The following is a 25,498-nucleotide window of genomic DNA, read 5'->3' on the forward strand; positions in this document are numbered from 1 at the left end:
CATCGACACAGGTTATTGGATGCTACTGTTTCGTTTTTAAATATTGTGCATTACAGATGTTGGTCGTTTATTGTTATTTTGGTTTAAATGTGTAATTTAACGTAAAAGTGAATACGAGTGTAACCCATAACCCACACAAACTTATAATGGCATGAAGTGTGAAGATTGCAGTGCCCAGTCTGGATCTGATCAGCAATGTCACCGTTTTTATCCGTCTAAAATGAGAAGTTTTCTACTCCTGTTTTATTCAAACAAATTGAACCAATCGGTGTCAAATGGCAAAGATGAAGTCAGCCAAACATATGCCAGTGTAGAAAGTAGCAACCCCCCAAGAATGAACCATTTGCGGGGGTGTCTGGGGGTCACCCCCAGCCTCCGATGCTGGCATGGGTTGCTCTGTGTCCACATATTTACCCATCTTGACCATTTGGAAAAAGCAAAGTGTTCCAGTGCCACCAAACTAGCGAGAAGTTTGTTCTGCTTCTCAGCCGATCGCTGCCCGGCCTTAACTTTTATGCCCATGGAAATTGCTCTAGTATTGATTTTTAGAATCGATTTGCAGAATTACATTTATTCACCCCCTATGCCCCCTGTCGTGCCCCCTCCCCATGTGCTGCTGGGGATTTAACTGGCATTGCTGGGAAGCTGCCTCGTCCAGACTGAGAAAGCTGAGGGCCGTCTCAGATAGCTGTCCGTTTGGCCACACCCACACTGGCTTCTCATTGGCGTGAGGTGTGGGCACTAGTGAATGGTGAGCAGGTGCATCATGGGTAACTGGTAACTTCATAGCAGTTCTGCATTCAGGTTCTACCATCTATTTTTGTATCTTGACATTTCAGAGAACTAAGGAATGTTAAACAGGAGAGATGCTGGAGCGCCAGGCTTTACCATTCAGGGGTAACTGGGGATGATTCCTCCAAAAAGCACAGAAGCTGAGTTTCCTGTAGTCTTCATATGAAGGCAGGTTGACTGTAGGAACACGAAGTGCAGAGAAGCTGTGATGTGTGTTATATACTCTTATTATACTCTTCATAGCACAGGACCTATGTTTGCATATAACTTTATGAATTCCACGACTGTTATAATCAAATACGGAATAAAACAATCGGAACATCTCTGTCGGGGTTGGGACAATTCCGGAATGCATTCATTAGTTCCAGTACAAATATGGAAATGGACCATTCTGTAAGGCAGCGTCCCAAATTGGGTACAAAGATGAATGGCTTTTAATGCAGCCCATGCTCCTGCTGAATGACAACGTTAAATTAGCCTGATTGTATTGAATGCCTTTTCCTGCACCTGAGCAGTGTGCTTTGTGTTTAAAATGGGAAAATACTCCTACAAATACTGCTTACTTGACTCACGTGTAACTATTTTAAGAAACATCTTTTTAAAATAATAATATCCTTCCTTAAAACAATTGTGAAGTGCTAAATTATAGCTATGGGCTTGAATATGCTTTTAGTATGCTGTTGTACTGCTATTTTTAGATCATGGTGTTTTTCAGGACCTCATACATGAAATTTCCCAGAATCCTGACTTTACACTTGTACTGGCGACCTTCTCCTGTTGCACTGTTGCCCCCTAGATGGTACCTGCTGACATTTAAGTGATGGTCACATGCTCTTCTGTAGCTGCTGCTACCACAGCTGCCAATAATCGCCGTCGCCATCGTCATCCTCGACTCCCTTACCTGACGCTTTTTCCCAAAGGGACTTGCAGTAGAGGGAAGAGTTACAATTTAGGCACGACCCCCGGGATCTGAAACAACAACCTTAGCTTTTTCAGTGCAATTCTCTGATTTTTGAGCATCATCCTCGTCGTACAATTTCTTCTGCTTATTATCGGTATTATCATCATCACAGGTGAATGTCTCCATAGTTAGTAGATTAGCAATGTGTTGCATGTGTTGCTACAGCCCCTCCTCCTGGTCTGGTTATGGGACACGGGTCCTAGCTGGATCCTCAATGGCACGCCGGCACTCGCCTCAGCAGTCGGACGTTTGACTTTCCATCCGCTCTTCCGCCTGTCGATATTTACCCGCTCGTGACAGACGAGTGAACAGTCACCAGTCTGGCCACGTTCTCCTCCTGATGGAGCCACTTGGGCTTGCGGTGTCGCTTACACATCCCGTGGGAGACCCGGCCATTTAAAATGATGATGTGAACCATTGCAGGACTTTACTGATGGCCCAAGAGGGGGGGCCCTCTTCCCTTCTTGATGATCCCGTCTTCCCTTTCGAGAATCAAAGATTTCTTGTAGAGCAGGACCGTAACAAACATGGCTGCTTGTCATGCTCAGGCCAGTAGAATACCTTCCGGAACTGAGACAATCTCCAAGACAATGACCGCAGGTGCATTTTCCGGGCGTGCATGCACACGCGCGGAGATCAGTGCGGCATTCAATGTGCCAGCAAATCGAAGAAGCTTAATTAAAGCACTTATCGCAGTTAATGGAATCTGGCCCTGGCTCCTGGTTCCTACGATCGACACAGGTACACATCTGTGTCTAATTTAATCAGCTGGCAGTGCATTATGTAAGTTCGGGAAAGCTTAGATTGATGCTCCAGTCGAGGCACGGCGAGGCAACCCCCCCCCCCCCCCAGTGCTTCTCAGCATGGCGGACAGCTCAGGAATCTAACTGCCAGTGAATGACAGTGGTCTGTAACTCACCTAAATGAGTGGCAGCAGGGGAAAAGTGCCTCCTAGAGTCACACTGGATAAACAACACCAGTGCATGGTGCGAGGGAAACTGAGCTTAGAAGGGTTAGGTTAGGGTTAGGTTAGGGTTAGATTAGGGTAGGGTTAGGGTTAGGTTAGGGTTAGGTGGTTCAGATTGACTGTACTTTACATGCCAGGCTTTGTAGTCCAGGCTAGTACTTGTGTCTTTTTTCACACTTCACCTTTTCTAAAGGTATCTCATATTATTTCATTCTATATGTATTCTATAAGTATACCACGTTAATTCATTCTATATTCCTTTAATATATAACCTACAAGATAAGAACAGGTGTTTTATTGATGTAGGACCAGATTAATGCTAAGTATAAAATATTAGCATAAAACATGAGACCCAGAAATCTCCAAGGCAGCGAATTTTTACAAAACGCTGAATTTTTTTTTGGTCCTGTTTAATGGATAACAAAGGAAGCCTATGGAAGTCTGTTATTGGTTACTGCCCTGCCGTGAACCAAAATGGCGACTGTAAACCAAAACAGCAACGTTGCAGGGAGGAGCAGGGCTTTGTGTGATGCGGACCCCATGATCTATAGCCAGACCTGTCTGTAAGTTACTCATCGGGCCTGATGTCACTCCGGGTCCATCGTAGTGGGGGCAGAGCAGGACGCTGGAATGGCCGACCTCATCGGGCCTGATGTCACTCCGAGTCCATCGTAGTGGGGGCAGAGCTAGATGCCGGGATGGTCGGCCTGTTCTTCTCTGCCATGCTGATGGAACCAAATAAATTCCTTGCTGGATAAGCTGATTATTCACTCCTGCTTGTTGTGCATTTACATTCCGGACGTACGGAGAATGAGGGATGACGTGCGTGTATAAGAACTGTTCACAAGGTGTTTGTCGAGGGAGAATAGTGCGCAGAAGATGGCTTTTACTTGTCGGAAGAAAAGAGGGTAGGGTTGGGCGCCCCCCCCGGATGGGGGGGGGGGGGGGTACTGGGCCTGTGGCCAGACCGTTTAATATCACGCTTAGCGCATTAAATCCACATTTAATTCTAATGCTATCACCCTGATCCATGGAAAATACACAGGATTCTAATGACTCTTCTTCACATAGAATGTCAATTCAGACTTTTTAAATGTACATTTTAAACTGCCAGATTAGTTTGGTCGACCAAAAAAACTGCACTGAATGTATAAATGTAATGTGATATAATAGACTTATCAGTAAAACATTCGTATATGTGACCATTTAGCTCTGTGAGGTCTGGCTTTCTGGAGAAGCCCGGTGACCTTTCAGCAAGGTGTGTACGATTTACAACAGGGACGCTCCAACTGTGGGTCCTAGTCGATTTCAGAACATGCTAACATTAGTGAGCCCCCCCCGCATACCCTAAATGTTTACCCCCCATGCTTGCTTGGCAAATTTTATCATGGAGGACACCCCCCTGACCTCATCAGCAACTTTTATTGTATTGAAATGTATGTCTCACGTTAGGCCTGTATGGAGTTGAACAAAGCAGTAGGTTTCCGTTTCATCAGGCTGCCTTAGAGAGTGTAATTAAGTACGGAATAACTGCATGGTTTGGGTGTCTTCCTGCTACCTTAAAATTAAAGTTAATGCGTCTGGTACAGACTGCGGTGAAGATCATTGGTGAGAAGGATCAATATAATCTTCAGTCTATTTTTGAAGAATGTGAACTTAAACAGGTAGAGAATCCTCAGTGATCCATCCCATATTCTGTACTCCCAGTAGGAGCTGTTACCATCGGTCCAAACTAAACTGTTTTACGAACTCTTTCCTTCAGTATGTGGAACAGCGGCCTAGGATAGCAGCAGAAGTAAATGGTATTTTTGTTTGTTTGTCTGCTTATTTTCTGATGTTTCTTGTAGGAGGGAGTGTTTTGGTTATTTGTGTTTTGGTTATTTGTGTTTTGTGTATTTGTGTTTTGGTTATTTGTGTTTTGGTTATTTGTGTTTTGTGTGTTTGTGTTTTGGTTATTTGTGTTTTGGTTATTTGTGTTTTGGTTATTTGTGTTTTGGTTATTTGTGTTTTGGTTATTTGTGTTTGTGTGTTTGTGTTTTCGTTATTTGTGTTTTGGTTATTTGTGTTTTGGTTATTTGTGTTTTGGTTATTTGTGTTTGTGTGTTTGTGTTTTGGTTATTTGTGTTTTGGTTATTTGTGTTTTGGTTATTTGTGTTTTGGTTATTTGTGTTTTGTTGGGCCCAGCTTTGTCCAAGTAAAATTTCCCTTTGGGGACAATAAATTGTACAACTATCTACCTCGATCTGAAGGTTGCAAAATTTACTTTTTTTGTGGGGGGGGGGGGGGGGGGGGGGCAGAGAAAATGTCTTGAAGGCCTGGTTTACTGTACAGATGACTGCGTAAGTGCGTGTCGATATTTGGGCCTTTTTTTAAATCCTGAAAAGTGGGCTGACTAGCAGATGGGTGCAGTGCTACAGCTCTGCACCACAAAGACCCACGTATTTACTGCCTATTTCTTCGTAGGTAAGTCTAACAGATGTACACATTGGAGCAGATTCGTTATTAATCTGGGGAAGAGGGAGACTGGCTTTACCCTGGGCTTGTCTGCTCAGTCCCCCTTGCCCTGCAACTGACAGACAGATGGACTCGCTCCCCAAAAACGTCCAGTTTCCCATCAGCCATGATCGTCATGGCGATAGCAGCTTATCCCACTGTGAGCGCGTTAGCAATATGGGCCCTGCTCATAAGACATAGCCACGGCTGTCGGGGGGTGTAGGGATTTCTTACTTGGGGGAGGGCAACAGATGATGCGGATTCCTGTGCTGGTACTTGGCGGAGGCTGGAGGGTGGCCAGCGTCTCAAAACTAAAGAGTATGTGAAAACACAGAAGGATTCTGGGTACCAGCTGAGGGTGAGTGGAGCACCGAGACAGGATGCCAGGTTCTCTGGCTGGGGGGGGGTTGGGGCCTGTCAAATGACACACCGCAGTGCCGTGGCCCCTGCCCTCAGCTGGATCGTTAACCCGGGCCGCAAGCCCTAACCCCGGCCAGCAGGGGGCCCCGTTGCGTCTCCTCTCAGTCAAGGTGGAAGCCATGGCAGGATGTCTCTCTCTCGCACTCTGGAGACGCGCCTCCGGACCCGGCTGATAAGCAGCTAATCTCAGACTCGAGTGTGTTCATTTAGCTAAGCCTGCCCGGACCCGCTGCTAATCTCTCGGTCTGAGTCTTAAACCGCCAGGGTTGCGTCCCTTTAAGGCTCCGAAGCTTCCTGTGCCAGTTTTAAGTGGCAGCTGGTGACTCCCAGACTAACTTCATTGAAATGAAAATGAATTCCACGTCGTGGGACGTTCAAAGCCACCCGCATCTGGCAACGCTACAAAGTCATTTAGGGAATTTAATTGGAAGGAAGAGATAAGGCTTCGGTGTCTCAGGTTCCACTGCCTATATTTCATTAGACGCTTTTTGGAAGAACTGCTCTGTTACTTAGTTAACTGGTTAGGCAACATGGCAGGATCTCAGTGGCACAATACAGTTATCGTGAGTAGCTAAATAAAATACTAATATTTATAAGGAGGATTATAACAACATCACAAGATACTGAGGACTAATCCTTCTCCTCTTTGCAGTGACTTTAAGACAGGTTTTTTTTTGTTGTTAAAAAAAGGACAGTTGACTGCTTCCCCCCCCCCCACCGTATCCATTTCAGACGTCATGTTCCATCTTCCCACCCATCTCCAGGCCCCCTCGGGGGTCCGCATGTTCTGGACAAGACCACGGTTCCGACAATGAGATTCCGTTCTGACAGTGCCGGTAATATCACAAACAGTCTTGACAGACTTGCGGCGTCGCCCGGGACGACGGACACCTTTCACAAAATTAGATTAGGGGGAAAAAAATCCGAATGTGAGGTATAGCGCCTCACGGCTTTGAGACAGACCCCAGGCTGCTGCTCCCCACTGTTCCCCAAAGTGAAGTCGCAGGGTTGTAACAGAGGGACTGAGAAGATCACTCCCGGTGATATGCTGGTCTCATTACATAACCGCAAACTGCTGCTTGGAAAAGTTTGCCTTTATACAGCTGCAACGTTATCTATTTCCCATATACAACTTAGCGCACTGTAGGTCAGTTATACGTCAGCGGGTAAAGCAAAGTGTTCATTTACTTGGCCTCAGTCTGTTTACTGAACCGGATCGGATGCCTTCTAGCCATACTTGTGCCGGGGCGCTGGGGGCGCTGTTGTGCACAACCCCAAATGCGCCATGATCCCCTTTAAAGAGTCACTACGGAGGGAGATATTCCCCTTGGGGGGGTTCCCCCCCCCAGTGAGTTATTTGTGTCTGCAGCCACTAAATCGTATTGATTAAAGCCTGTCAGGGATGTTAAATGAGGTCTCACGGGTCGTTTGAAGCAGAAACAGAAATGTATTGGATTACGGGCTTAATTCGATTAAGAGCAGCGCCTTGCGAAATTCTGATGCTCGCTCCGGCGGAGGATCTCTAGCTTTGCCTGACCCCCCCGACGCGCCTGGGTCACAGTGCGAATAATCCGGCTGATTTACTTTTACGGGGGAAATTCCTGTTCACCCCCTTGAGCGATAGAGGCTCTGGGAGAAAAGCCCTGAAACGTTTAATGGGGGTGAGATGTATCAAAGGGATAATGAGTGCACCTAAATCTATCGTAATATCTGTCATCAAGCACACTGTGCTTTACCTTATACATGGTTCTCTGATTTACTCCACACCCGCCGTGCACTGTAGCCTTTAAAACCTAATGTTCAAATAGATGTTGGGCCAGTTTTGCTACAGTTAACGCTCTACAAATCTAAGCTGAATCATACAACTTCTCTTCGAGTTGAGGCGAGTTCATTTTTTACATTTTTCAAAATGAGTTTTTAAGACTTAATTTTCCTTTAATAGGAGTACGGGCACTATGTAGAGACTGCGGCGTCTTGTAGGCCTCTTCTCCTGGAGAACATGCTCCCTATTTCCATCTTTCATCTCCTCTTTTAGATCACTGTTCTCCGGAACGGTCCTGTCACTCTCTAACACGCTGGTTAAGTCTGGAACTAAGCTCATGAGATCCGATGTAATTTCTGGACATCGGGGACTCCAGAGCTCTCAAGCACATCGATCGCTAGTCACTGCAGACCGACGGCGATCGATCGATTACTTACACAATGTATCATTTGGTTGCGAAGGGCTGCTTCACGCCGCAACCCCTCTCGTCCTGCCGCGCTGCCTGTTCCCTGGTGGATAACTGTCAGATATCGCGGCGGAGACGGCAGTATGGATGGTCGCACGGCCGCCGGCTCCGCTGCGCCTCTCTCCTGCATTGCAGCAGTAATTGAAATGGATCGCAGGGAAATTGATATGCAGGCCCGACGCGCATGCGCTGCCAGGGGTTCTGAACACATTCTGACGGCTATCTACACCGCGGTAAAAAAGATGAGCCGTCCTCTTTGGGATTTTAGGAGCAGACTGCATCTCTTGTGCCATTTCAAATATAATCGCTTGCTTCAGAAGTCGTGGTCGTTTTCTAATCAGGAATTTCGTCTTAGTGTTGCCTTTTAATGGTGCCTTTTAATGCGACATCAGGATGATTCATGTAGCGTGATTCTTCACGCGCTTTTTGTTATGTGCGGTACCGCGATCACTTCACGTCAGTCACGCATTTCATTACCTACAAAGGGCCGCTTGTTGGGTTCTGTCTCCTGCGACACGGCCCATATGATTAATTTGCTCCTATCCTATTCATCTGGGTAATTAAACAGTTGCAAATGTTTTGATATATATTAGCTTATTACACTGTATTTCGTCTAATGCATTATTATGCGGTAATTATAATTCTTCACCACATTTCCCTTTTTATGCCTTCTCAACACATTAAAGCGTAAAACATGCAGAACTCTTAAATATTGCCATTAATATCACTTAACAACCATCGCACATTAATAGCGTCCTTGGTTTAAAATTGTTATGCGATAACCACGTTTTTATAGAACTCATTTTTGAAGAACGTTTATGTGGCCATTTAAAATATCCCCACCTATGCTCCGACACCAAAGCGGCCGCAGTAAGTGTTCCTTTGGAGAAAAAACGCCGCGGTCCTCCTTGATTATCCGAGATGAAAATCTCATTAGGCGTGACATTGAAGATTAGTTTAATCCTTCCGTGTGCGACAAACGGCTAAGAGTAATGAGCGCGGCGGAGAAGGTGCTGCAGGTTTGTTCGCCTTGTTTACAATAAGGAGTTCAGGTTGTCAAACAAACAAACAAACAAGCAGACAAATAAGTAAACAGATGAAGAGATAGGAATAGAAGAAAGGATGGATGGATGGATAGATAGATGAACAAAAAAACATCGATAGGTAAACAAATTGACTAAAACAGATAGATAGATAAACAGGTAAACAAAATAAACTAATAAACTAGTAAATGAATAGATAGATGAACAAAAAACATAGACGTATAGGTAGATAAACAAATTGACAAAAACAGACAGATAGATAAACAAGTAAACAAGCAAAATAGATTAATAAAGTAATAAATGAATAGATAGATAGATAGATAGATAGATAGATAGATAGATAGATAGATAGATAGATAGATAGATAGATAGATAGATAGATAGATAGATAGATTAGATTAGACTATATTATATTAGATTATATTAGATAGAGAAAGGCTTTGCGGAATGGCAGGGCCAGCGGAGAGAGACCGGGGGGGTGGGAAGGCGCAGATGGCGGCAGAGCAGGTGCCCTTTTCCGGCTGAGCCGCCCGAGTCAGCCGCCTCTCCCAGGCTTTAATTGGGGTGATTCGGCATCTGCAGGCCGACAGCATTAAGCTCCGTTTGATTTATGGCGCCTCAGGACACATTAGTTTCAAGATGTGAGCAACAAATATGACTGAGTTACACGCATAGACGAGATCAGTATTTAGGCGGAGGAATGCTCAGTGGCGGCTTTTTATATTTATTTTTCCTCCAAAAAAGTGAGAATTTCCGGTGTGTCAGCATCTTCCCATACGGCACGCAGTCAGTCCTCAGTCAATTAAAAATAAAAGATGGATCGAAAGGAAGGAAAACAAAGACATAAACAATCGAGCAAACAAACAATATGTGTTTTCCTTAAGTGGTTTTCTTTAAGTGATCTGAAAAAATAAATAAAGCAGTGTGTCCGGATTTAAATCTGCCCTGATCAACATCCAGTGAAGCGGTAAAAGCGGCTGTGGGCCAGCACTCACGAACCAAGTCTGCAGGTTCGATATCCCCGTGTGGGAACTGGCATGTCGGTGCTTAATTTTAATATAAAAGCCGAGCCGTGAGACGGCGGCAGTCTGCAGGCGGGATTTAAGCAGCGGGACGCCGCGAAGCGCGGAGAACCGAGCGCCCTGCGAGCCGAAAGTGAAGAAAGCCAGAGGGGACCGTAAGCTCCGGCACTCCTGCCTTTTAAAGGAAAAAGTGGGAGGGCATTTTAAAATAGGAAGATGAAATGTTCCGGCGAGGGGTGCGTTGAAACTTTGCCTGTGATTGTTTTCCAGGTGGCTAACGGGCTGTCAGATGCTGGAGATGGTCTTATTTTTTTTTAATAAACCAGCTTCAGAAAAGGCCATCGTGCGTGTCCTGTGAGGTTATCATTAGTAACAATGGTCAATCTGCGTTTCCAATACAGTTTAAAAAACATTTTTAATGCTACTTATGATATTGCAATACCAATAAAATAATTATGCAGTATCGATAAACCCCCCCCCCCCCCATGAATAAATAAACAATTAAATAAATGTGTATTTATTGGCTTAAGTTATGAATAATTTGCCATCAGCATACCCCCAGTAAAGACTCAGCCTCCTATCCGTTCATCTCTATTCCCCTGGATAACATAATCACTGCAAATCCAGTGACTTTAGCACTACAGAGAACAGTTTAATGGCATGTTTTACAGTGAGTTTGGCAACAGCTGGAAATTAAGGGTATGGGGGAGTCCGTGACCTCCAATAAGTCACAAGGGATCGTAAGAAAGAACATTTCATTGATACTCACTGCTTCTATCATAAAAAGGACAGATTGTGTATGTGTACAGACCTGCGAAACACCATCGCTGTCCTCAGGCTGGGAATCTGCTGCTGCACAAACAACGGCTGAGTATCAAAGCTCGATCGTCACCTGAACGGGTTCGCCTAAAAACGCACGCAATATTCTCCATTTTAAGCAGCGCTGTCCGTGTCAGCTGGCTGATTGATAACGTGCAGGTCTCCGAGGACCTTCCCTCCAGAGTTTTAACTCCATCGCTCAGTCTCCAGTTTGAGCTGCACTTTGCTGTTACAGCCAGCAGATGGAACCGGTCTGGGCTGTGAAGGAATCGTCCATCCACTTGTCAGGCCTGTCACTCTCATGACAGATTAAAAAAAAAACAAAAAACAGTTTTTAATTTTTTATTTTTATACATATCAGCGCCATATGTACATCCTGAAAAGACAGAACATCCAGGAGCTCAGCCACCTTGAGTGTACAGACCTGCACTCTTAATTCTACTTGTGTGTTCTCTAGAACATCTATATCAATTAGGTTACATGGTCTCATCTGTACTATAGAGGATCCCCCCCCGGGATATTAACTATGAACATTTCAGCCAGTGGCTCGCCTTCTTAACGCGGTTAGTGAGCCACAAGGTCTAGGGGGACCCGCTTACCAAGCACAGCTCATTAACCCCTCTCCCTCCCCAAGGGGAAAATGTGGTAGAGGTAGTAAATTTCGATGCAGGAAAGGAAGGGAGTTTGACCATTACGGTCGTTCTCCCCGGCCGGATCTGCGGCTTACAAAAATGGGTTTAGCTTCGCACATTTGTGCCTGCAGTCGCACTGTTACCCCGAAATGGTAATGAAATGAACAATATTCAGAAGGTGGGAAAAGGAGAATTTTCAGGCTAAAAAGTGAGTAATACACATATATAAACATGTTGTGGTCGAGATTTGTTATTACGGAGTGGGTTCTGTCTTTTATGAAGTAAAGACCTTGTGTTTTTCATGGACATCTTCAGTCCTTCGGTGGTAAACTCTCACATCCTTTCCTTTTGTGGCAAACGTCCCCTCCTGCACCCCCATCCCCACCTCCCCTCCCCTCTGGGCAGAGCCATGCTGAGGGTGGGGGTGTAGTCGCGGGCTGTCTGCTCCGAGGCGTGGTGGCAACTCGCGCTCTGATGATGTCATGTTTTGGGGGGCAGCTCCGAACGCAGAGAGGGGAAAAGGTTATGCTGTGGTGGCAGATTTCAGCGCCTGTGTCTCTCCTGCACAAACTGTGACTGATTACAGCAGGACCAGAAGCCAAAAGCTGGCTTGCCTGCTTCCCTGCAGCGTAGTTAGACTTGAATTTTAAGCGATTAGTGCACTGGAAATTTCAGAAAAAATTTAATAAATCCACAAACAAGCAAATGGGTTTTCACGCGGTGACAAGCTGCCAGTACAATGATGCCACAGCGTTTTGGGTGTGACCATGTAGTCTGTTGTCGTGCCTTGTATAGTGATGTCATTGAGGTCACCTGGCTGCCCCCCCTCCCCCCACAATTCGCATGGGAGCCATGAATTTCCTCCTGGCCACTCGTGGTTGGTTATCCCCGTGCCAGTTTTATCATTTGTAATCTTGGATTTATGATTTGTGCCATTTCTCATGAATATTCATGGTATCCAGGTAGCTTAACTCAGCTTCTCCCAGACGGACTTTCCTGAGCCTGCGTTCAGCTGTCGCGTGGATTCCCAGGTCTGTTTGCACTCAGCCGGAGTCCCGAGAGTGAAGGACAACTCGTTCATTCTTGCATTCCTCCAAAATCCCCTATTCTGTAGTTTTAGTTTGTGGGGAAAAAAATGCTGAAAGTACGCAATAACAACGACAAAGTAATTATACCTTTTTCACTTTCTTCGCTGATAAAGATTTAGATGTTCCTACAGTTGAATGTTTTACAGGAACCAATAACATGCTTTACTGGAATCACCAGACGTGACAGTAGGTTCCTTCCCTGCTGCCTAGCATTTCATAGTCATGCTACCTATGGCCTGCAGTTTTTCCCATAATCCTCTTAAATCAAACATGGATGTTAAACCCTGCAGAGACACGCATGGTGACACAGCAGCGCCGGGCCCCTCTGTTCCGTGTTACACGGACTCGCCTGGTTACCTGAGCCCACTCTGTCATTTTTAATGAGCTGCTAATGGTCTCCTAATTCGTTTAATGTGTTCCAGAGGCTGCAGCAGCCACTGTGTCATCAGCAACATAATCCGGTAAATTCACAAAACATGTAGGCAGCGATTGCGGTTATATTTCACTGGCGGGAATACAACGGGATAAATCAAATGCTTTATTACAAGTACTGCAGCTACTGGTATATTTAATTCAATTTTCAGAAATAAACACTGGAAGTTTATGCCCTGCGATGGACTGGGATCCCATCCGGAATGTTCTCTACCTCCTAACCAGCTCTTCCTCCAGGTTCCAACCCTGTGTTGGATCAGTATGGACGTATTGATGGACATACAAGGTTAAACGTATTTATATCTAAGTAGCAGGAGGCAAGGTGTCAGTTAAGGACAAGGAGTTGTGCCAAGAAGGCTGCTGTTTGCCACCCTTGGGGGGGGGGGGGGCTTGTTTTAGTAACCTCTGAGTAAAGTACTTGCCCTGAATTATTCCAATAAAGATAAACAACTACAGTGATGGCTAAAAAACTCAAGTCACCATGGTTAAGTGAAGGAACTCAGGAAAAAATGCACTTAAGAACCAAGAAATGGGAAGTCAGTGTGAAGCTGGGACGTACCCCCCCACCTGGTCCTGGCAGAACAGTCCGGCACCGCAGCTTCGCAGCTTCGCAGCTTCTCCTTTGAGGCGAGGCGGGGGAGGCCTGTCTCTGACGGTTCCTCGTCTCTTCCGCCCGGAATGCGGCGACTAACCAGAACATGGGGGTGCACTGAGGGTGCCACGGTGATATTCACGCGTCTCTGTGAGACACACAGCCCATGTGGACTGGCCTTATCTTAATTAGCTCCGGAGCACAGCTTGACATCTGGATTTCTGTTCAGCTATTTTATTTATATAGAAAATAACAATAAAAAAAAAAAACAGTACAGCGGATATTATGCAAATAACAATATTCAGTTGATCACATACAGAGCACTTAATGTTGAATATAGATTAATTGCCTTTGTTAAAGAAATATTGTTTCATTCTTCTTTAAATCAATGTTTATATACCACACAGTTGATGCCTCCCCTAAATGACAGTTTAATCAATTCGACGTATGGTCAACTAATTGTTTCTTTGGAGAACATTAACAGATACCTTAAATTCTAATAAGCTACCATTTATTATAATATTGTAACCATATTTAAAGTGATATTGTAGCTGTGTGTAAACATTAGCACTGTCTGTTAGAGCATTTCGATTTAGTTGATTAATTAAAGTTCTTTTGAGCCTTACCACAAGGCAGTCTGTGTCCTGGTTTTAATGGGACCATGGAGGTCTTTAATTAGATGGAGGGAGTGGGGTTTAGTAAACATTAGCCGGAAGACAAAGAGGATCAGAGGGAGGTCTTAGCTCCGTCCCATCGGCGGCTTCCGCTATGTCCATTCACAAAGCTACCCTCAGCGATTTACTTCGATGACGGAGCTAAACAAGCAGCATGTTGTGCTTTCAGAAATCACGGTGAAACTAACGACAAAAACTAACGAAGGGTGATCATCTACACATGACCTCTATCCGCCATAAACCGTTCAACGAGGCCGGCCGTGCACGCCTTCAGGGCGGAGACGAGCCGGCCGCGCGCCTTCAGTGCGGAGATGAGCCGGCCGCGCGCCTTCAGGGCGGTGACGAGGCCGGCCGCGCGCCTTCAGTGCGGAGACGAGCCGGCCGCACGCCTTCAGGGCTGAGACGAGGCCGGCCGCGCACGCCTTCAGGGCGGAGACGAGCCGGCCGCGCGCCTTCAGTGCGGAGACGAGCCGGCCGCGCGCCTTCAGGGCGGTGACGAGGCGGGCCGCGCGCGCCTTCGGGGCGGAGACGAGCCGGCCGCGCGCCTTCAATGCGGAGACGAGCCGGCCGCGCGCCTTCAGGGCTGAGACGAGCCGGCCGCGCGCCTTCAGGGCGGAGACGAGGCCGGCCGCGCGCGCCTTCAGGGCGGTGACGAGGCGGGCCGCGCGCGCCTTCGGGGCGGAGACGAGCCGGCCGCGCGCCTTCAGTGCGGAGACGAGCCGGCCGCGCGCCTTCAGTGCGGAGACGAGCCGACCGCGCGCCTTCAGGGCGGAGACGAGGCCGGCCGCGCGCCTTCAGTGCGGAGACGAGCCGACCGCGCGCCTTCAGGGCTGAGACGAGGCCGGCCGCGCGCCTTCAGTGTGGAGATGAGGCCGGCCGCGCGCGCCTTCAGGGCTGAGACGAGGCCGGCTGCGCGCCTTCAGTGCGTGGTTTGGCACACGGCAGCTAGGTTCAGGAGCGTGACAGATCTCAGCATGTGTCCCACCGCCGCCCTCGATCTGCCTGAAAAACACTACGGCACCGTGAATCACACGGATAATGAGGCGACGGAGATTCCCGCTTCGGCCGCCTGCGCCTGTTTTGGTGGCAGTCCCAGAATGCACTGGGTGTCTTCCAGTAGGAAAGACATTGTATCATCCATTTTGTTGTTGTTGTGTTTTTTTGACAGCTGGCAAAGAGAGATGCACTGATTTCTCGCAAGTCCTTTGTGTTAAAAATAATTTTTGCGCAAGACAAATGACAACATTGTGAAATTTTACAAATATTTCAGTGAAATATGAAAACTGCTCTTCTCTCATGCAGAGGGCGCCGGTACAGCAGCCACCTTGGTGTTATGGCTTCGTAGCTGCAGCGGATTACGTGTGCATGTCACAAAGATCACACAAGAATGTTTGTTACATGGAAGGGCACAGATGCTTCCAGAGAGCTTGGTGCGCAGCCCCACTTCTCAGCTGTAACTGGCTGAATTGGGAATTTAAAGTCACTTTGCTGTGTGAAGGACAAAGAACAACAGTCTGGCCTTCGTGGCTTTATGGTTTTGCCCTTTTGACCTGGAGAGCAGTACTTTCTTTTCTATGTTACTCAGTAGCCGGGGCCGACTATAGAAATTGACCCTTACGGGGGCTCAACCACCGGAAGGACACCCCCTCCCAGAAATGTATATGAAAATGCAGGACGAATTACAGAACCCCTCCTGTGCTGTGAGCTATTATAACCCCCCCCCCCCCCCCCATCCCCGCCTCCTGTCCCTGAGTCCCATGGGTCCATGTGCCATAAAGACTCCTGCGTTTGCCGGCCCAGATGGGCCACAGCACCGTGTTTCCTCAAGTCAATCCCTGTGTAAGCAGCCACATCTCTGCGGCACCTGGCCCCTTCTGGGCGGAGGGATCTGCGGCTCCTGGCCCCTTCTGGGCGGAGGGATCTGCGGCTCCTGGCCCCTTCTGGGCGGAGGGATCTGCGGCTCCCAGCTGCCTGGGCGTCCCCGGCGGCTCACTGGGCATCTGGCCCGTCGTGTGCGTCTGGGAATCAGCAATCAGTGAGGCAGCCTCATGGAGGGGGGGTGAGGGAGGGTGAGGGCCGGTGATGAACTTTGACTTTTTTTTCTGCTTTCTAACTGCTTGCTGTCCTACTTTGTCATATTTCTGTCCAGTCCCTTCTCCTGCAGGCCTATTCTGCCGCGATAACGCCCATGTGCCCAAATGCTGCCTCTTTAAAATTCCTCCCCCATAACCTCTCTGCTGACACAGTCTTTCTTACGCTGTCTTCCCACTTTTTTACTTCCACTCTTCCTCCTGCCCCGTGACCCCGACAGCTTTTCCCCGCATGTAAACCGTCACTGACGCAGCAGCCCCCGTGTTTTACAGTAGAGAGCAGGCCACCAGCGTCACCTTACCCAGTACCGTGCCGTCCGGCTCTTGGCTCGCGCATCCAGGTTAATCGGCCGGAACTCGTAGCTGCATCAATCACGGAGTCAAATACTTCCTATAACCAGCAGGCCTGCGCTTACTTCCAGGGACAGAATGATGCATATCGCAGTGTGTCAGTGCGCTGCAACAGGGCAAGCAAAGAGCGTCACAGCACACCAATCCCTGTGTGCTTCTTAAAGCTGCTCCGCCTTGTCCCAGTTCACAAATATCGGTAGTTGATTTTATGTCTAAACCTGTATTGTGTCTTTGAGTTTTTGAGAAATAGCTGTTTGTCCATGCTATGTGACTACCACTGGTTATGTGTTGCATGCACTGAGCTTGCTGTAAATTTTACATGCACAACATCTTGATAAATCAGTCTCTTTTTGTTCTTTTTTGTCTTATAGGTATCTATCGCCCATGCGTCCACTTCAGGCAAGTCAGAAGTGCTTAAATCAGGGAGCCCTAAGTCGACCTTAAAACACATATGGACAGAAAGCAGTAAGGACTTGTCTATCAGCCGTTTGCTGTCACAGACTCTGCAGGGGAAGGAAAACAGCACTGCGTTGGACCTGCGGTACGACACACCGGAACCGTACTCCGAGCAGGACCTGTGGGACTGGCTGCGAAACTCCACAGAACCCCAGGACTCACGACCCCGGGCCAAGAGGCGGCCCATCGTCAAGACGGGCAAGTTCAAGAAGATGTTTGGGTGGGGAGACTTCAACTCCAACATCAAGACGGTGAAGCTGAACCTGCTGATCACAGGCAAGATCGTGGACCACGGCAATGGGACGTTCAGCGTCTACTTCCGGCACAACTCCACGGGGCAGGGCAACGTGTCCGTCAGCCTGGTGCCGCCCACCAAGATCGTGGAGTTCGACCTGACGGCCCAGCAGTCCGTCATCGACGCCAAAGACTCCAAGTCCTTCAACTGCCGCATCGAATATGAGAAGGTAGACAAGTCTACCAAGAACACGCTGTGCAACTTCGACCCGTCCAAGACGTGCTACCAGGACCAGACGCAGAGCCACGTCTCATGGCTCTGCTCGAAACCTTTCAAAGTCATTTGCATCTACATCTCCTTCTACAGCACTGACTACAAACTAGTGCAGAAAGTCTGTCCGGACTACAACTACCACAGTGACACTCCCTACTTCCCGTCCGGCTGAGAACCAGAGCGCCAGGACAACAACAACAACAACAACAACAACAAAAGTTATGCTAAAAGGGCATTCCCCCCCCCGCAAAATATATTTTAGCTTTTTCTTCTGTCCTTAACATATCCACAACAGAATGGTGATGCAAAATAAAGGAGTCAGATGAATTATTCTGTCGAATACAGATCCATACAGGTGTAATACTGAGTAATTCTGGGGAAAACAGTTAAGGTGTACAAGGCAGTGTTGCAGTAATGTTCCTATCCAGTGTGTTGATCTGATTATTAATATTATTATGCTCTTTCCTGTACGCTAACTGGGTTGTCCCTTAAGATTATTGTGTGTACATAGACGCTAATAGCATTGAAAGCTGGAATTGCTGTCAAATCTTACTTAACTCTGAAAAAAAAAATCGTTTCATTGGTGATTACGGCTGGAGGTCCTACCCATGCATCTACTGCAACGTCATTTTAGATGTTTTTTTTTTTTGTTTTTTCTTTGAACAAATATCCGGTGTTGATTTTGCAGGAATCCAGCCACATTTCAGCCTGGGGTGTCTTACTCGGAATCCAGAGCCCCCTCCCCCCAATCTCCAGTCATTCTCTCCTCTACTGCCTCAACCTTGCCTTCCCCAGAACTCCAGTACTAAGACCACTCTGATAAATTGTTCCCCACGTGTTCGAAAAAGAACATTCTGGGTCACCTATGAGATATTCCTTCCTGCGGCTGGACGTCATTCCCACAGGCAGGCTGTGCCCGTTTTACCCATCCGGGGACGATAATCTCAGGCCCTTGAATACTTTTTGTTCTGGCTAGATGTGTGAGATCAAGGCTGATTTCCACATCAAGCCAGCGGAGAAATGGTTTGCTCACCTTTGCCAAACTGTCATACATGTGATAAATTCTATATCCTAGAGCTTAATTTGTATGAATGGTTTGTATTGTATATAGTTTATCTGAACTGAGCTGCTTCTGTAAATGCCTGTATACGCTGAGTATACCTGTCTGATTCAATCCAACCCCAGAAACACCCCCCCCCCTCGCCCCCCCCAACACCCGCCCCCATAAGACCATCTCCGCTCGTTCTCCGTTACACGGAGAAAACGATCGGTTCATGTAACTAGATGTGAACTCCATGGAACTCAAATGTACAAAAGCAGTAAAGTTGTCACAATATATTCCGAGTACTATTCATCTGTATGAATACATTTTCTTTCTTGGGGGAAGGTGAAAGTGGAAATGTACACATAAATAAAACGCTGAGAGTTTTTCCAGCCGAATGGGCTGAGCGTGTGTGTTATTGGAGACTAACATTTGTTCTCATATTTCCTTGTATTTACTTTGGCCGTTTATCCAAACCTGTGAGTGGAAGAGGTTTGACAGGCAGTGAAGGCTGAGAATGGTTTTGCCAGTCACAATGAATCGATGGACATCACATGGCAGCAGGCGTGATGCTGATTGATGGAAAAGCTTGTTCTGTAATGAGTAAATCAGCCATGAACCTGAAGATGTTCCTCCCATAATGCTTAGTGTTTTACACACAACATTTACCAATGAAAAGCTTCTTGGACATAAGCAGTCAGGAATCAGCAGTTAGCTTTAAAGTGATTAGTCCTCTAGAAGAGGTGGGGCATCTTCCATTTACTGGTGACTTATCAGTTAATAAACTGGATCCCCCTCCAGGCTTCTAAGTTGATCTTCCTGCCCACGGGGGACATTTACTGCCATCTTCATTAAAGAGGTCTCCTCAAAATCGCGCCTAAAAGCCTCGCTTTCAAAGCACTTGGGGAATCGCTTTAATATCCCTGCCTGCAAATGCATTGCCCCACGCCGGACATTATCAAACATCACAGTGTGGGGGTGCCGACCTGTTAGAGCCAGCTGTGTGCTCCATGCGTGCAGTGACCATCTGCACCCATAATGCAAAGCAGTGAGAATGGAATAAGCCATTTTTACGTGGTAAATTACAATTATGTGTAAAATCAAAATTCATCCTGGAAAGGTTAAGTATGAGTGAAATATTTGAACCGTCAGTCCTGGAGGTTTGAGGCAACAAATCTACCCACTAAACCAACATCATTATTATTGTTATTATTATTATAATTGTTACTACTACTACATGACAAAAATCTAGCTTAGTCAATGCCAAAAGTATTTGTTTTACCTCATGACAAACTATGACTGAAGGTGACCATGTAAAACAAAAACATCGTTTTATGTGTTGTATCGTGGGAAATTCACCGACCTAAACAGTGACCTAAACAGTCACCTAAAGCCTTTAGCCCGATCAGTCCCCTGTCCCCTTAACTTATTTGTGCAGTACAACAGTGCTCAAAACATCAAACAGAAATATACGTCTGAAGAAGCTGCCCGAGCATTCGCCACGTCACTGCACAGCCTCATGGGAATCATTTCAGTCTCTGGTCAGGTTTCATTAGCAGACACATAACCAGCAGCAAGCTCATAATTAAGTGACAGGGGACATTACTAAACGATTCAATTACGGTTTGCTTGACATCTGACATACACGGCTCCTGTTTTTTCATTTTAGTAAATATCACAAAACACAAACATTCCTGCTTCATGCTTTCATCAGGATGGTCTTAGAACTGGCTGTTTTTAACACCCCCTGGAATGTTCTTAAGGAACCCGACACTTAAACAACGATTTCCGCAGCCTGGCGTCTCGGCGATATTAAAGCCTTTGCTTTGCTCCTCTCTGCCTGTCCCTCCACCCTATTCCCCAAATGGAATTTCTGCTTTAATCAAAAGTAGAATAGAGGAGAAGCCGCCTGCCTCTGGGATATTTTTCCATTAACCATTTTGACACATGACTGACCGTGGGGGATTATTGGTTTTTGAAGAACTATTAACAGCTGTACATTTGCATTTTAATACAGTTCTCTTCTACTACTAATGCAATTTCAGCGCGCAGCTTTGTGGCTGCCTTGTTCCTGGAGTAATTCAGGCGATGGCGAAGGTGCCTCTGGCTTTAATCGTTTTAATTGCCATGAAAAATTAGTTTTCATTAATCACACCGGAATCTCCGCGTCAGCCCGGCACCAGAATGCCTTCGCTCAGAATACACATCTCTCCATTGTTTGTTGTTGTTGGATCTTTCCAGCCGTCCGCAACAAACGTCTGTCTTGTCGGTGGCATTCGGGTGAAGCCCCAGGATTCTGTTCTTCGGCTGATTCTGACTAAGCTGAGATCGGCTGTGTTTCGTAGATGAATAGTTGGTTCTTCATTTGTAGGGATTATTCATAGGAGAATGTAGATTTACTTAAAAACATGCTTGGTACCTATGAATGCTCTCTCTCATGACACTATTGCGATTCCATCTTGAAGTAGTTACTGACAATAGGTTCATGTGCACATTTATTCAAATATTTCATGTGTTTTATTTAATATCTTGGCAAGTAGGATGGAGCATCACTGCCCGTCGCACTGCCGCCTTCTTTCCTTGCCCAGCCTGGAGAGCCTCTTCTGCGTTGGACCCACTGGCTCGAATCCTTTGAACGTCACCTGGCTGCTCCTGGATTACCGTCAGCCATGAGCACTGAATGCAAAGGCCACACTTATTCAGTGCCTGAGGATGATCGGGCAGCATGTTTATCAGACCCAGGGAGCCGCAAAGAAGTCGCATGACACCCGTGCTCCTCTGGGCTCGCAGATACCCAGAATGCCGTTCTCTGCCAGATTCTCTGACGCCGAAGAAAGCCGAATGAGTCACAACACTGGCATGTGGCTCGCTTGAGTAGCTTAGCGAGTCTGCATGAACTTGGTGTTTTTCCAGAATGGCTTCATCGAAAATACACTTCCAGAATATTAGAGGTTGATCGACAATAAAAGTCTTTCACTTCTTTTTCCATGCAAAAAGAATTTCAAATCGAGACTAAATTTGCCCATAGACAATCCGGCATGTCACAGTGGGATTTCTGGATATGTGGGTGTCGTTTGGACACTGTGCTGCTTCTAGATTTTCAAGCCTGCTATCTTTACCACAGTCTCCGCTGAAGATATAGTTGCGCTCAAACCCATAACTTAGAACCAAGAGAATCAGCATGGAATGGTATTTACCGCACTTGCCAAGCGGTTGCCCTAATCACAAAGCCAGCAGTCATTAATTAGCTGGACATTCCCTTCATTTGATGGCAGTTGTCTTTGGCAATTGCTGTAGATCTATTTTTATATCTACAGAGCTTACCACTGTCTTAATGAAGCATTGTGTTTTGGCCTTCTGCTCCCCCAGCCCGCCCCCCCCCCGGGCCACATGATGGGGTGGGGGATTAAATCCCACCCTGATGCTCAGCAGAGGGGTGCAGTGCATACTGTTACACTCTGGGCTGGAATTGGAGCTAGCTGCGTTAGAGGTTGTGGATTCCCTCCAGCGGCCTCCGAGCCCTGTGCCACACTCACCCCCCCGCACCCCCCCACACCCCCAGCACACCCCCATGTGGCATCCACCTGTCGACAGGCCAATCAGCCCCAGAGGGTGAGAAACCTGGCCTCATCCCCGTCTCGCATGAGACCCAGATCCACTGCCCAGATCATACCCACAAGCCCCTTGCGTTCCTGCTGGGCACTGCGATCTGCTTAGCCAATCGGCTCTCATGACCCTTTGCGCACAGCCTTAGTGGGTGTGGTCCTGACTGGCCCATCTGACAGACTATTAATCTGCTAGCTCTGAGTATTCAGCTGTTAGTTTCAGGATTCTGCTTATCATCTTGTCTTCATTGAATATTCTGCCGTATATATGATGTTAATCAGCCTGACTACATACAGATGGCTGGTCTCAAAAGGACCCCTCTGGGCAACTCAGGACTTTGTGCTTTACTTGATTAACTGAAAATCTTCTTTGTTTGTTTGTTTGCTGTGCTGGGGGGGGCATTACATATGTGCACTGTCCCTTCCAGCAGCACTGTCTTGTGCCGTCACTGCCAGTGACTGTTTTAGGGGAATTTTAAATAGAGACTAACAGCCGTGCTCTCTTGTGGTTTCACAAGAACAGTGAATAGTAACGGCCTGAAGTCTGTAAAAGATCCTTTGCAGTTTTTCTAGAAGAAACTCAATTCAAAGATAACTAGAGTGTTCTGCTTATCTCAATCAAGTGCATGTTTCTGACTAACAACTTTGGTTCTGCCAACTGGAATTTTAGCTTTAATAAATGCTTTAGCCAACTGAGATCACACTGTAAACAAAGGCCAATTTATGTATTTAAGTTCTCTCATTAAAGTGATTGGGCATTTTAATTTGCTTTTATACCTTATTTTCTATTTATATATAGACAAGTTTTATTACTTATATCACTAGCATAAAAGTATTTGTTTAATAAATGCATTGAATCAGGTTTAATAGAATAAGAGTTTTGAGTGCTGCAGATATGGTAGCGTATTTGTTGATTATTTCAAAATGTTCCTTAAAATATGCATCTGATCAAACACAGGAGCTTCAAAGGCTATTCATTATTTTTTAAAAATGCTACTTTTTTGTGGAACTCGCATTTCCAGTTTTATACCGAAGCTCATGCAATACATTTAGCGATCGGTTTAACGATTAAATGCAGGGCCTGACAGCACAGCGTACCCTCGCAGTGATGAATTAAACACTTAAACTCTGAGACTACTTTGCACCTAAGCCTCTGCTGAAGTCATGCAATTGATAATCGACAGAGCAGGAAAACACTTTGAATATTGACGCTAGCCAAAAAAAAAAAAATCTGCTTCACTTTGGAATTTAAAAGCTCGGTTAAGCATGACGAAAATGGAGCCACTGCAAATGAATCGCAAAGTACCTTTTCCCTTTATTTTCATTCCGTAATACATTAACTATTAAGGTCCTTTGTCCATGTGTTCAACCATATTATGCTGATCATTTCTCATATTAATTTTGTCCCACTAGAAATCTGTCACCGTGCACGCTGAGCAGATGATGTGAGCTTCTTCTTTGCAGAACTGGGGTCGTTCTCTCCCTACCACAGCGATAGTGGCCTCCTCAACACTCGACTTATCATGCTCAATGTCAGGCTACACAGCCCAACTTCGGGATCGACAGCTACAGAGGCCATACTGTAAAAACACACCACAGCCTGCATTGGTCTGTCACTCTAAACAAACAATGAACAAACAGTGAGGTAAAAAGCAATACATTTATTCAATGAAACTGACCCCTTTTGAAGTGTTTTATTGAAAACGGTAATGATTTATAAAATAAAAACTAAAGACCCAAGGGAAATCCCTTTGATTAATGCATGGAGGTGACAAGAATGAAGCAATCAAGATTTTGTAAGTGATTTCATTCCAAGACGTCCTAGGAGATCAGAAAGCAAACATAAAGTAAGATTTCTCCAAGGTCCTGCTGAGCTCTATATTTTAGATTCAAACTCACCTACCTTGAGATTTTCACAGATATTCTCACAAAAAATGATCTCACATTATATCCACAAAGACGGAGTTTTCTTTTTTTATACACGTTTTCCTGTCAGATTTTTTTAAACAACTACCCAGGGAGAAGTTACAAAATGAGTTTTAAGTGACCAGCTTATAACGTAATGCGTTAATTATAGTATCCCAGTTTTTGAGCTAGCCAAAGCACTGAATACATATTGTTTGATGTTATTAAAACCTAAATCAGATATGGGTGTCTGCGGTAGAAAAGATTCAGTATCATTGAAAGGAAATTAATTCAATTACATAATTGTACTTTCATCTGTAAGAAATTCTTTCTCATTGTCTGCATGATTCATCCAGCGCATTGACCTTCAGGATATTTATGACTTGTTGGAGCTCCTTCAGCCCTGGTGTCTCCCTGTGATATACGACTCATTCAGAGGCAACATTTTGTGAAGGTGTTTGACGTTGGCTTGATATCAGGAGGCTGAACGCTCCCCCTCCGTCTGGGATTCATAACCCTGTCTGTGAAATGACCCTCTGGAGATCGCGTGACCTTTTATCGAGCGTCTGCATTACCATATTGCCAGCAAGGTTTTTATTCTCCACTAATCCAAGGGACAGCCGCGGCGAGCAGAGCGCAGCAGCGCTATGGAGGCCTTGAGGAAGCTGACGGAGTGTTTAAATGTTTGTGACATTTGATGGTGGTGGCATTGGTGCCTGCGGAACATTTATGTTCATGTTCAGCAATCAATTAGCCACACTTCCCTGTAACGTCCCTGGTTTTCAGATGATGGAGCATTTTGTCAAAAAATAAAACTTTGCCTCCAGAAGAGTCTGTAGACATTCCCCAAGTATCTAAATGTTATCGTGTTCATATATTACCCATTGTTTCTCTCTTTACAATGGAGTATGGTCTGGATGAGGGACACAGTGGCTTTTAGTCAGCAGTTCTGCTGGTTCACTCCTCCTTCTGGGTGGAGTTTGCATGTTCCTCTCATGCTTGAGCCATTATAATGCTCATGGGAGTTTTACACAAAAATGTTCTGATAGCAGAAGGAAAAATGATTGGTTCGTAGAGATAACCAATCAGATTGTAGAGGAGGCGGGGCCAGCCAATCAAAGGTCTTGGTCCTGCTGCCTCTAGATTACATTTGTAAAGTGGGGCATACTTGTACTGGGTAAGCAGTCATGGAAAATGAAAGTAGATGCTACATATTTACATGACCCTGCAGACCTGAATGCGTTTAGATCAGGGGTCCCCAACGACTTTTGCTTGAGGGCCAAATTCCATCAGCAACAAAAAAAAAAGCCAAGTTTCACTGCATGTGAAAAAAATAAGGATAATAATGAAGTAACTGATAAAATGTGCTGCCAGTGTG

The 25,498-nt window shown here is 46.0% G+C and overlaps 1 protein-coding gene across 3 annotated transcripts in view; it reads left to right on the forward strand.

The window, feature by feature from the left end:
* The window catches only part of nxph1 (neurexophilin 1), a 29,999-nt gene extending 10,991 nt beyond the window's left edge, over positions 1-19,008 (forward strand). For all 3 annotated transcript variants that reach the window (XM_048992852.1, XM_048992854.1, XM_048992855.1), the window contains one exon: positions 16,976-19,008. In XM_048992852.1, coding sequence (XP_048848809.1) covers positions 16,976-17,740 — 765 coding nt within the window. In that variant the 3' untranslated portion in view covers positions 17,741-19,008. The remainder of the gene's footprint in view (positions 1-16,975) is intronic.
* The last annotated feature ends 6,490 nt before the right edge of the window (positions 19,009-25,498 follow it).

This window comes from Brienomyrus brachyistius, chromosome 23 (genome assembly GCF_023856365.1).
Source record: "Brienomyrus brachyistius isolate T26 chromosome 23, BBRACH_0.4, whole genome shotgun sequence".
NCBI classification, from domain to species: Eukaryota; Metazoa; Chordata; class Actinopteri; order Osteoglossiformes; family Mormyridae; genus Brienomyrus; species Brienomyrus brachyistius.